Source organism: Hypanus sabinus, chromosome 2 (assembly GCF_030144855.1).
Source record: "Hypanus sabinus isolate sHypSab1 chromosome 2, sHypSab1.hap1, whole genome shotgun sequence".
Lineage (NCBI taxonomy): Eukaryota > Metazoa > Chordata > Chondrichthyes > Myliobatiformes > Dasyatidae > Hypanus > Hypanus sabinus.
In genome coordinates, this window is record NC_082707.1 from 210526194 (window position 1) to 210539805 (window position 13612).

Below are 13612 nucleotides of genomic sequence, written 5' to 3' on the forward strand. Positions count from 1 at the left end.
CGGGGTCCAGTACGGTCCAGATCGTCAGGAGAGGGAGAGGGAGAGTCCGGGTCGGGGTCCAGTCGGGTCCGATCGTCAGGAGAGGGAGAGTCCGGGCCGGGGTCCAGTACGGTCCAGATCGTCAGGAGAGGGAGAGGGAGAGTCCGGGTCGGGGTCCAGTACGGTCCAGATCGTCAGGAGAGGGAGAGTCCGGGCCGGGGTCCAGTACGGTCCGATCGTCAGGAGAGGGAGAGTCCGGGCCGGGGTCCAGTACGGTCCAGATCGTCAGGAGAGGGAGAGGGAGAGTCCGGGTCGGGGTCCAGTACGGTCCAGATCGTCAGGAGAGGGAGAGTCCGGGCCGGGGTCCAGTACGGTCCAGATCGTCAGGAGAGGGAGAGTCCGGGCCGGGGTCCAGTACGGTCCAGATCGTCAGGAGAGGGAGAGTCCGGGCCGGGGTCCAGTACGGTCCAGATCGTCAGGAGAGGGAGAGTCCGGGTCGGGGTCCAGTACGGTCCAGATCGTCAGGAGAGGGAGAGTCCGGGCCGGGGTCCAGTACGGTCCAGATCGTCAGGAGAGGGAGAGTCCGGGCCGGGGTCCAGTACGGTCCAGATCGTCAGGAGAGGGAGAGTCCGGGCCGGGGTCCAGTACGGTCCAGATCGTCAGGAGAGGGAGAGTCCGGGCCGGGGTCCAGTACGGTCCAGATCGTCAGGAGAGGGAGAGTCCGGGCCGGGGTCCAGTACGGTCCAGATCGTCAGGAGAGGGAGAGTCCGGGCCGGGGTCCAGTACGGTCCAGATCGTCAGGAGATAGGGGAGGTGCGGGGTGAGTGTCCGGAGACGGAGTGCCGCACCGGGTATTTGAGGGTCAGAGGGTCTGGTATCTGAGGTCCTGCCGCAGCTATGCTGGAGCCGAAGGCTGTGCGGTTGGACACCGAGGTACCGATCGGGCTGAAGCCGGGGTTGAACACGCGGCTGTACCGGCGGCGCTGGGTGATCGTCGGGCTTTTCAGCTGCTACTCGCTATGTAACGCCTTCCAATGGATCCAGTACGGCATCATCAACAACATCTTCATGAAATACTACAGCGTCTCCTCCTTTACCATCGACTGGCTCGCCATGATCTATTTCGTGGCTTACATCCCCACCATCTTCCCCGTCACCTGGCTGCTCGACAAAAAAGGGCTGCGGGTGATCGCGCTCTGCGGCTCCGGCCTCAACTGCTGCGGCGCCTGGATCAAGATCGCCAGCGTGCGGCCCGACCTCTTCGGCGTCACCTTCCTGGCTCAGACCATCTGCGGAGTCGCGCAGGTCTTCATCCTCGGCATGCCGTCCCGGATCGCCTCCGTTTGGTTCGGTTCCAAAGAAGTCTCCACCGCCTGCTCCATCGCCGTCTTCGGCAACCAGGTGAGGGGTTGTACAGGGGTGTGGGAAGCTGAGCAAGCGTGTGGCTGAGCGGAGGTGTGTGGGGGTTATTCAAGTGTACAGGAATGCAGGGACGGAGACAGTGGTGAGGTGTATAGTGTAGAGGTGTTAGTGTACAATTGTGTGGGGGTGTACAGATCTGGTCGGTGTACAGTTTGTATGTGGGGATGGAGGTGGTGTGTGTTGTACAGGAGGTGTACTATTGTGTTTGGGAGGAGTTGTGGAAATATGTGGGGGGGTGGGCCTACTAGTATGGGTGTGGGGAGTGTACAGATGCACGTGTGTGTGGGGGGGAGGACATGTGCAGGAGATTCTATGGGTGTGCAGGGTTGTGCAAGCAGGTTGCACGTTCATGTGTTCAGAGGTAATACATGATAATCAGCATGCAGGTTGCAGGGGCTGGGTGTGTACACATATCCTGAGATGTGTATTGGCGGCCTAATGGTGGGTGCGTGGATATAATGTTCTAAGGTTCACTGTACACATAACTTGTGATGTGCCTTGTGGTTGGTACTGTAGTGGATAATGAAAGTTATCAAAAATTACAGTGGTGATCTTTATCAGCTGAGTAAGTATGCCAAGAAAGGAGAAATGGAGTTGAATTCAGTTAAGTGTGAGATGTTGCATTTTAGAAAGTCAAATCTAGGTAGGACTTTCACAGTAAATGATAGGATCCTGCAGGTTGTTGCAGAGCACACACCTAGCAGTAGAAGTAAATGGAGCCTGAAAGTGGAGTCACAGGTAAGCAAGGTGGTGAAGAAAGCTTTTTGTATAAGTCAGGTCATTTGAGTATAAAGGCTGAGAGGTTGTGGTGCAGTTTACAAGATGGCGATGAGGCTGCACTGGGAGTGTTTCGTTCGGTTTTAGTCACCCTGCTACAGGAAACATTGTTATTAAGTTGGAAAGGGCACAAAGAAGGTTCAAAGTACATTTGTTATCAAAGTATGTATACAGTATACAACACTGAGATTCGTAAGGAGATTTATAAGGATATTGCCAGGATTTGAGATCAGTTATAGGAAAGGTTAGACAGGCTGAGACTTAATTCTTTAAAGCATAGGAGACCAAGAGGTGATTGAATGGAAAGTTTTATAAAATTATGAGGGGCATGGGTAGGGAGGAATACACTCAGTTGATTTCCCAGCATCAAGATTTAAGCAAAGGGGGAAAAAATTTAAAAAGAAACTGAGAGACAACTTTTTTTTACTTGAAGGGTGGTAACTATGTTGAATCAGCTGCTAGAGGAAGTAATCAGGTAAAATAACAACTTATAAAAGGAAGTTGAACAGGTACATGGATCATAAGACATAGGCCCATTGAGTGTTCTCTGGCATTCCATCATGGCTGATTTATTATCCATCTTAAGCCCACTGGGAAAAATATTAAGAATTTAATAGGCCAAATACTGGCAAATGTAGGATACAGTGAACAAGGCTATCATGGCTTGCAGCTTGATCAGGACCATCTGAAACAATGGGCTGAAAAATGGCAGATGGAATTTAATGCAGGCAAGTGTGATGTGTTGCACTTTGGTAGACCAAACCAGTGTAGGTCTTACATAGTGTATGCAAAGGCACTAAGGAGTGTGGTAGAACAAATGAATCTGGGAATACAGGTGGCCTCGCTTTTCGAACGTTCGCTTTACGACAACTCGCTGTTACGAAAGACTTACATGAGTACCTGTTTTCGCTAACCAAAGGGGATTTTCACTTTTACAATAAAAAGACGCCCACCTTATACTTGTATTTACCCCGAGAAAGACTACAATGACCGTGAAGCTTGCATGGGCAGTTGTTTGCACATGCGTGTACATGCCAATTTTTTTAAATCCCCAAATTGATTTTGGCTCACTGCCTTCCCAAGTTTGATAAGTGAAACTACACCGTACCTACAATATTTCTACTTTATATAGGGTGCAAATTTATCATATCTTTCCTGCTTTTCCTATATGTTTGTGTTATTTTAGGTTTTGTGTGTTATGTGCTTTGATTTGGTAGGTTTTTTTATGGGTCTGGGAATGCTCAAAAATTTTTCCCATATAAATTAATGGTAATTGCTTCTTCGCTTTACAACATTTCGGTTTACAAACAGTTTCATAGGAACGCTCTGCCTTCGGATTGCAGGGGAAACCTGTACACGCCCATATTTCATAGGCAGATAGGGAACTTTGCCACAAAGCCATTAATTCTATTATCTAAATCATTGACAGGCAACCAGAAAAAGCCCCCTTTATTTCCACTCATTGCCTCCTGCCTGTCAGCCATTCATCTATCCATGCCAGCATTTTTACTGTAGTGTCGTAGGATTTTATTTTATTAAGCAGCCTCATATGTGGCACCTTATCAAACTCATTCTGAAAATCCAAGTAAATGACATCCACTGCCTCTCCTTCGACCACCATGCTGTTACTTCCTCGAAGAACTCTCAACAGATTTTCAGGCAAGATTTCCCTTTACAGAAACCATGCTGACTTATTTTATCTAAGCAATACACAAAATCCTGGAGGAACTCAGCAGATGAGGCAGTATGTATAGAAAAAAAGTACAGTTGAAGTTTTGGGTGAAAACCCTTCAGCAAGACAGAAAGGAAAATCTAAACTTCTTCAGGGTAGGCATCCCTGGAAGAGACTTCGCAGTTTGGTAATCCAATCACAAACAAGAGAAAATCTGCAGATGCTGTAAATCCAAACAACATAAACAAAATGCTGGAGGAACTTAGCAGGCCAGGAGCATCTATAGAAAAAAAAGTACAGTTGATGTTTTGGGCTAAGACCCTTTGGTAGGACTTAACAGTCGATGTTTCCAGCATTTTGTGTGTGTTGCTTGGATTTCCAGCATCTGCAGATTTTTCTCTTGTTTCTGAATTTATTTTATCATTGGTCTCCAATGACCTAAAACTTCATCCTTAGTAATGGATTCCAACACTTACCCAACCACTGAGGTTAGGCTAACTGGCTTATAATTTTCTTTCTTTTGCCTTCTTCACTTCCTAAAAAGTGGTGTGACATTTGCAATTTTCCTGTCCTCCAGAATCATACCAGAATCAAGTAATTCTTAAAAGATCATAACAAATGCATCTGCTATCTCTTCAACAACCTCTTTCAGACTCTGGGATGTAGTCCATCTGGTCCAGGTGACTTATCCACCTTAAGACCTTTGAGTTTGCCTAGCACTTTTCCCTTTGTAATAGCAATGACATTCACTCCTGCTTCCTGAAACTCACATACCCCTGGCATGCTGCTAGTATCTTCCACAGTGAAGACTGATGCAACCTGCCACTTCTTTGTCCCTCATTACTACATCACCAGGATCATTTTCCAGTAGTCCAGTATCTACTCTCATCTCCCTTTACTCTTTATATAACTGAGAAAACTTAATATGTTGCTTTATATTGTTGGCTAGTTTGCCCTCATATTTCATCTTTTCCCATCTTCGCTTTTTAGTTGAATTTTGTTGGAAAACTTCCCAATTATCCAACTTCATACTCCCTTTTGCTACCTTATGTGCCCTTTCCTTGGCACTTATGCAGTCCTTAACTTTCTTTGTCAACCACGGTTGCCTACCCATGCCATTTGAGAACTTATTCTATGGGACATGTCTATCTTGTGCGTTGTGAACTAGCCCCAGAAACTTTAGCCACCTAAAGTTGCCACCATCCCCACCAGTATCCCCCTCCAATCCACCTGGGCAAGTGTCTCTCTCATGCCTCTGTAATACATTTTATTCCATTGTGATACTGATACATCTGACTTAAGCTTCTCCTTCTTAAATTGCAGTAGGAATTCAATCATATTATGATCACTACTTCCTAAGGGTTCCTCTACATTAAGTTCCCTACAAAGATCTGGATTATTACACCGCACCCAATCTGAGAAGGCCTTTCCCTGAATAGGCTCAAGCACAAGCTGCTCTAAAAAGCCACCTCTTAGGCATTCAACAAATTCTCTCTTGGGATCCATCTCCAACCTGTTTCTCAATTCCCTTGCATATTGAAGTTCCCCTTTACAATTGTGTCCTTAGACTTATTATATGACCTTTCCAGCTCCTTTTGCAATTTCAACCACATATCTTGGCACCTATTTGGAGGCCTATATATGACTCCGGCTGATGGCATAATGGCATTAGCGCTGGACTTTGGGGCAAGAGGTCCCGAGTTTGAATCCAGCTGGCTCCCTTGCACGTTCTCCATCCGTACCTGGGTTGAGTGTTGAGCTAGCAACTCGACCTCATTAAAAAAAAAAGAAAACCTGGAGAGGGATGGACTCCGCCAGGTTTCAGATGTCCAAGACATGGCATACAATGAGCAATCATCAAAAAGATTGGTCCAAAAAGCTTGTCGTGACAGCACCCCGACAACTCCACCAGGAGTTTAGGGTGCACACATGCACACACGTGTGACTCCCATAATGTTTTTAACCCTTGCAATTTCTCAACTCCATCCACAAAGTTTTGACATTCTCTGACCATCTGTCACCTCTTTCTAAAGATATAATTCCCACCTCTTACCAACAGGGCCACATGCCTTTCTGCTTGTCCTTTCAATTAAAAATATATCCTTTGATATTAAGCTTCCAACTATTACCACCTTTCAGCCACAGCTCAGTGTCATACAAAAGACACAGATGAATGCTGGTGGGGGGAACGCAGCAGACCAGGCAGCATCTATAGGAAGAAGCACTGTCAATGTTTCAGGCTGAGACCCGGCGTCAGGACTAACTGAAAGGAAAGATAGTAAGAGATTTGAAAGTAGGAGGGGGAGGGGGAAATGCGAAATGATAAGAGAAGACCAGAGGGGGTGGGGTAAAGCTGAGAGCTGGAAAGGTGATTGGCAAAAGTGATACAGAGCTGGAGAAGGGAAAGGATCATGGGACAGGAGGCCTAGGGAGAAAGAAAGGGGGAGGGGAGCACCAAAGGGAGATGGAGAACAGGCAGAGTGATGGGCAAAGAGAGAGAAAAAAGGGGGGGGGGAAACTAAATATATCAGGGATGGGGTAAGAAGAGGAGGAGGGGCATTAACGGAAGTTAGAGAAGTCAATATTCATGCAAAAGAGATGGGTTGGTACAATGTCATACCCACCAATCTAAATGCGCCATGAGTTAATCCACCTTATTCTGAATACTACATGCATTTAAATACAGCACCTTCAATCCTGCATTCTTTCCCGTTTTGAATTTTGGCTCTGTGGTACAATTTAACTCTTTACTCTGTCTGCATTTGAACCCAACCATTGGCTTGTCCTTTCTTACATTGTTATTGCACCCATCAACTACTTGTAAACCTGCTCACTCATCCTCAGCTCTATCGTACCTGTTCCCATCCCCCTGCCATATTAGTTTAAACCACTCTCAACAGCTCTAGCAAACCTGCCCGTGAGGATATTGGTCCCGCTCAGATTCAAGTGCAACCCATTTCTTTTGTACAAGTCACACCTACCCCAGAAGAGGTCCTGATGATCCAGAAATCTGATCCCTTCCCTCTGCTCCAATTCTTCTGCTATGCTTTTATCTGCCACCTCATTCTATTTCTGTCCTCACTGTCATGTACAATCTGCAATCCTGAGATTACTACCCCTGAGATCTTACTACTTAACCTCCTTCCTAATTCCTTGTATTCTGCTTTTGGACCTCCTCCATTTTTCTACCTATGTTGTTGGTATCAATGCCCAGGCAATTCTAGTTCTCATGTAGACCCCTCCTAAATGTTGTCACTGACTCTGCACCAGGCTCCAACAATGTATCCCAGTTACTCGCCAATATCTGGTCAGGAAAACAAGGTCCCCCTTTAAATCTCTCATCTCTGCCTTAAGTGCTGTTTTTTCCCCCACTTCTGATAAGGTAGATTGCAGAAATTGTTACCCCTTTTCTGCACCACTCATAATTTTATGCACCTTGCTAATGAACTTCTTAACCTCCTCTGCTCTAGGGAATAAGAGGCTGAGCCTCACCAGTTTTTTTTCTATTATTTGAAATTTTCCAAACCAGGCAACACCATGGTGAACTCTATACCTGCTCTAGTGCTATCACGTCCTCCCAGGAGCTGACCGGAACTACCTGCAGCAGTCTAGCTGAGGTGTGACTAATGCTTCAGTGCTTTATGAAACAGAAAATTACAGCACAGAAACAGATCTTTGAACTATTTAGTTGATGCTGAATCATTAATCTGTTCTATTGACCTGCACCTGCGGGGCCCTCCATGCCCCTACTGTCCATGTACCTATCCAACTTTCTCTTAAATGTTGAAATCAACCCCACATCCATCACTTGCACTGGAAGCTCATTCCACAGTCTTACTACCCTCTGACTGAAGAAATACCCCCTCGTGTTTCCCTTAAACATTTCACCTTTCACTCTTCAAAGCTTCATTTATTATCAAAGTATACAACTGAATTTCTTCTTTTCCGGGTAGCCATGAAACCAAGAAAGGCAGCACAATCAACAATCCCCAAATTCCTCCTCCTGCACAAAAAAATCCAAGAAAGATTGGGAGAAAAAAAACAGAATATTAAAAAAAAACAAGACTGGAAACAATTCTGTTGTCCAAGTCCATATCCAAAATGCCGAAAACTGGGTAACATTCTCTGGGTACAGTGACAGGTTTTCCCCTCTCCGGTAGCTGAGCGATCAAAAGGCAGGCAGCTGACACTCACCTTCTGCATTTGCCTCTGGTTGGTTTAATCGGTGAATAAAGGAAGTTTTAATTGGCGAAATGGAGTCAAATATCTGCTCCCACTCTGTCCCGCAGCCTGCTTGCCATGTGATTTGTGAATGCTGCCTCTGCCTTCTGGAATCCCCTTTGAGACTGCAAAGTGCTGGAACATCCACACAATCTCCAAACAGCAAATCACAGGCACAGACAGTTCCAGAATCACATCAAAGATGAAAAACAAATGTAAAAGACATAAAATATGTGAAACATATGGCTTCATAATCTATCCAGAAGATGTTGACTGAAGGAGCATTGTACCCAAGCACCATCTTGACCAGAAGTCTCAGCAGAAATAGCCTGCTTGCATTTACCCTTATACCCCTAATAATTTTGTATATCTCCATCAAAACTCCCCTAAATCTTCTACATTCACAGGAATAAAGTCAAGCTTTCAACCTTTCACTATACGCACATCCCTAAGTCTGGGCAACATACCTTGTCATTTTCTCTGTATACTTTTGGTCTTTTTTTTACTTATTTCCTGTAGGTTGGTGATCAAATCTGCACATAGTACCCCAAAATATGCCTCACTTACATCTTGTACAATTTCAACTCAACTTCCCAACTCCTGTACTTTGATTTATGAAGGCCAGTGTGCTAAAAGCTTTCTTTGTGAACCTATCTATCTGTGACACTACCTTCATAGAATTGTGGATCTGTATTCCCAGTTGACTCTTCTACCACACTTCCCATCTCTTTTGGCTCCAATGGACCAATTTTGTCTCTTGCTATCCTCTTACTCTGAACAAAATTTGTGGAAGCCCTTGGGATTCTCCTACATCTTGTCTGCTGGAGCAGAACAAGAATGTAAAAGGAATCTTAAGAAAGAGATTAGAAAAGCTAAAAGAAGATACGAGGTTGGTTTGGCAAATAAGGTGAAAGTAAATCCGAAAGGTTTCTACAGTTATATTAAAAGCAAGAGGATAGTGAGGGATAAAATTGGCCCCTTAGAGAATCAGAGTGGTCAGCTATGTGTGGAACCGAAGGAGATGGGAGAGATTTTGAATGATTTCTTCTCTTCGGTATTCACTAAGGAGAAGGATATTGAATTGTCTAAGGTGTGGGAAACAAGTAAGGAAGTTATGGAACCTATGCCAATTAAAGAGGTGGAGGTACTGGCGCTTTTAAGAAATTTAAAAGTGGATAAATCTCTGGGTCCTGACAGGATATTCCCCAGGACCTTGAGGGAAGTTTGTGTAGAAATAGCAGGAGCTCTGACGGAGATCTTTAATATGTCATTAGAAACGGGGATTGTGCCGGAGGATTGGCGTATGCTCATGTGGTTCCATTGTTTAAAAAGGGTTCTAGAAGGAAGCCTAGCAATTATAGACCTGTCAGTTTGACATCAGTGGTGGGTAAATTAATGGAAAGTATTCTTAGAGATAGTATTTATAATTATCTGGATAGACGGGATCTGATTAGAAGTAGCCAGCATGGATTTGTGCGTGGAAGGTCATGTTTGACAAACCTTATTGAATTTTTTGAAGAAGTTACGAGGAATGTTGACGAGGGTAAGGCAGTGGATGTAGTCTATATGGACTTCAGCAAAGCCTTTGACAAAGTTCCACATGGAAGGTTAGTTAAGAAGGTTCAGTCGTTAGGTATTAATGCTGGAGTAATAAAATGGATTCAACAGTGGCTAGATGGGAGATGCCAGAGAGTAGTGGTGGATAATTGTTTATCGGGATGGAGGCCAGTGACTAGCGGGGTGCCTCAGGGATCTGTTTTGGGCCCAATGTTGTTTGTAATATACATAAATGATCTGGATGATGGGGTGGTAAATTGGATTAGTAAGTATGCCGATGATACTAAGGTAGGAGGTGTTGTGGATAATGAGGTGGATTTTCAAAGCTTGCAGGGAGATTTATGCCGGTTAGAAGAATGGGCTGAACGTTGGCAGATGGAGTTTAATGCTGAGAAGTGTGAGGTTCTACATTTTGGCAGGAATAATCCAAATAGAACATACAGAGTAAATGGTAGGGCATTGAGGAATGCAGAGGAACAGAGAGATCTAGGAATAACTGTGCATAGTTCCCTGAAAGTGGAGTCTCATGTAGATAGGGTGGTGAAGAGGGCTTTTGGAACGCTGGCCTTTATAAATCAAAGCATTGAGTACAGAAGTTGGGATGTAATGCTAAAGTTGTACAAGGCATTGGTAAGGCCGAATATGGAATATTGTGTGCAGTTCTGGTCACCGAATTATAGGAAAGATATCAATAAATTAGAGAGAGTGCAGAGACTATTTACTAGGATGTTACCTGGGTTTCAGCAATTAAGTTACAGAGAAAGGTTGAACAAGTTAGGTCCCTATTCATTGGAGCGTAGAAGGTTGAGGGGGGATTTGATCGAGGTATTTAAAATTTTGAGAGGGATAGATAGAGTTGACGTGAACAGGCTGTTTCCATTGAGAGTAGGGGAGATTCAAACTAGAGGACATGATTTGAGAGTTAGGGGGCAGAAGTTTAAGGGAAACATGAGGGGGTATTTCTTTACCCAAAGAGTGATAGCTGTGTGGAATGAGCTTCATGTAGAAGTAGTAGAGGCCAGTTCAGTTGTGTCATTTAAGGTAAAATTGGATAGGTATATGGACAGGAAAGGAGTGGAGGGTTATGGGCTAAGTGCGGGTAGGTGGGACTAGGTGAGATTAAGGGTTCGGCACGGACTAGGAGGGCCAAGATGGCCTGTTTCCGTGCTGTGATTGTTATATGGTTATAACCTTGTGTTTTCTTTTAGCCCTCCTGATTTCCTTCTCAAGTGTTCTCTTGCATTTCTTGTGAAACCCCACTGGTTTTCTTGGCTGCTTAAATCTAGGGAATACATACTCCAGTCCCACCAAACACTTGAGATTGAGACAACTCTCCCACCCCAAACCCCAGTTTGTGTGGATGCTAGGTAATTTGCTACCCTGTTAACAACTCAGTGCTAAGAAACAACAGACAGCACACTGCATATGATTAAAGGAATTATGTTTATGAATCTTAACTAACGGGTTCATAAAGAAAAGAAAGGAAACCAAGAGGGCACATTATAATTAAGGAGTCAAATCTGCATGTTGGAGATCCTATGATCATTTCTCTCCAGCGTCTTCCCTCTTCATCTCACGCCAAACAAAGGACCCAGCTCACATTACAAATACCCGTTAACCCTAACCATAACCCAAACACTGCTTCTACAGAAAGACCATTACAGTAGCAGTGAAATCTTTCCCAGGGTGTTACACTCCATCAAAATTAGTCATGCCCTCATGACATTGAGATAATTTGTCACCTCTTCATACAAAGCACAAAGTCTAAACCAGGTGTAAATGGCAGTGAGATAGGGGATAGGTGCCACACTCTGTTCCCTGGGTGTGACATGAGCCAATCTGTCTGGGGCCTCCTGACTTTTTGGGACCTCCTTACACCATCACCTACTTCTTCAGCTCCAGACACTCCCTGGGCTCTTTGCTGTTTACCTGGGAAAGCCCCTCCCTGCTCATTACTTGTCCCTCCCGACAACTCAGGTTCCCTCGTCACTTGACTAAGCTCACTTGCATGCCCCAGTTACCTCAGAGTTCAATTCCCCCCCCCCCCCCCCGCCGCCAAGTCATACTCTAACCACAAACCTGCCTGTTCCCCCCATTTCATCTGCCTCAGCATGACCAGGGTTGGGAATCTCTTCATCAATTATTGGGGAGTTTCTTGTCAATAGAAGAGACATCCTTCAGCTTCAACATCTCTATCAACCTCCTCTTCCAACCTCCAGGTACCCAGGGAGTCCCCAAAGGGAGTCTCTCCAACTTCCTACTTGGAGGCTCCCACTAGCTTCCTCACAATAGGAGTATTTCTCACCACAAGAATTGAGACTGCTCTTTCCAACTGGGTCCAGACAAACCAACAATAATGTATCAAGCACCTCAGCTACTTCCACATCTGCCTCTGAAAACTCCAGCTTCAATGACAAGTAACTATCATACAGGTAGTCATCTGTACTAAGACCCCAGATCTCTAGTGCACCGAGTGGCATCAATGGTAAATGCCTCAAATACCAGTTGTAAAAAAGAACAGTACAGCAGTGTAACCTGAGAGCCGGTGTCAAGTATGGTTCTAGCATAAATACCCTCCATCTGTAGCGATACACTGGAGCTTAGCCTACTAAGCCTTCAGGAATAGGATTTTTTGCTTTAGCGTGTTCCTTGATGTATTGCTAAGAGCATGTTCCTCCCCCCACCCTCCCGAGACACCAGGCTGTTCCCTCACTGGGTCTCTCCACTTGGATACCTAGGGGCTCACTCTCCCAAGAGCTTTCCCGTCCGCACTCCCGTCTGAAGTGTCCCTCGTCACCATGGTTATAACAGATAATATCAGTCGCTCCTCTTCTCACGGGACCCCATTCACTAGTAGCCCACTGCTTAGTCTATCTAATTAGGGGTCACACACCCTATCGGCTTTGGCATGTGGGATGGTCATTCCCGATGATAGCAATCAGGACATCTCAGTTCTAAGCACATTCACAAGCTCCTTTACCACTCCCTGGGGTGAGCTATCAGTAGTCACTTCAGTCAAGAGGCCTACAATTGGCTGTACCATGCTGACGGAGGCCTCCTGTGCCTCTGTAGCATTATCTTCCTCCTCTCTTATTTTTCTAGTAAGTTTGACAAACAAGAGAGGGAGACGCATCTTACGAGATATTTGGAGACCCCAAGCAATCGTGAACTGCGACTGTGCACCTTTCTCCACTTGGTCCATTTTTAACAGGTTCGCCTCAGTTGTTTGAATGGCCCCCTTACATCACAAGCAATTCAGCTGCCTCTATAGCCAAAAAAATGTAGGTGGAAAGTCCCCTTCTCCTAAAACATATTCCAAAACCCTGTCAGAAGCTGCATTGGGCTTCCCACTGCATCAAAAACATTTTCTAGTGCTTGCAGATAGCCCACAGAAGTAGCAAAGGGGTTCGTGTCTCTGAGGGGGGGGGGATTGGGTGGGGATGGGTGTTATTCCCGAGAACATGCTGAGCCTATGATAACTATGACACTCCACCTGTAGCCATTTATTTGCCAGGGAGGTAAGGATCGAACTAATTCAAAATGCTCATCCCTTGCTGGAGGACTAGTCAGACCTTCCATTCCTTCCACAGAAACAAGAGCGATTTGTCTTCAAAGTCTCAGCCCGCAGCTATGGGAAACTCTGCTTCCAAATCAGCATCCTGACGGACACTTCCATTCCCTCCTCCCGTGGAGTACGGACAGCCAACAGCACCCCCTCTCCCAGGGCCCCAATCATACCGAGCAGTTCCACTGCTGTTACGTCAGCGCCAGTTTGAACTGAAACAAATTCTTTGCCCGCCATTTTATCAAACCTTCATTCCATGATTATAACTTTTACTATTTCATTAACGGTACTTGAAGTCCAAATTATTAATTTGTTGAGGATACAAATATCTACCCTACTCAATACACATATTAATTACTGGTAACCCCATGGATTCACACCACCACTTAACCTCTGCAGCATCCATAACCACATACCTT

The 13612-nt window shown here is 45.3% G+C and overlaps 1 protein-coding gene across 3 annotated transcripts in view; it reads left to right on the top strand.

The window, feature by feature from the left end:
• Positions 1-492: 492 nt before the first annotated feature.
• Positions 493-13612, top strand: part of LOC132390384 (heme transporter FLVCR2-like) — a 264051-nt gene continuing 250931 nt past the window's right edge. Inside the window, exon 1 of one of the 3 annotated variants that reach the window (XM_059963006.1) lies at positions 493-1380. In XM_059963006.1, the coding sequence (XP_059818989.1) occupies positions 877-1380 (504 nt within the window). In that variant the 5' untranslated portion in view covers positions 493-876. The remainder of the gene's footprint in view (positions 1381-13612) is intronic. The other 2 variants (XM_059963011.1, XM_059963001.1) reach the window with 2 other exon arrangements.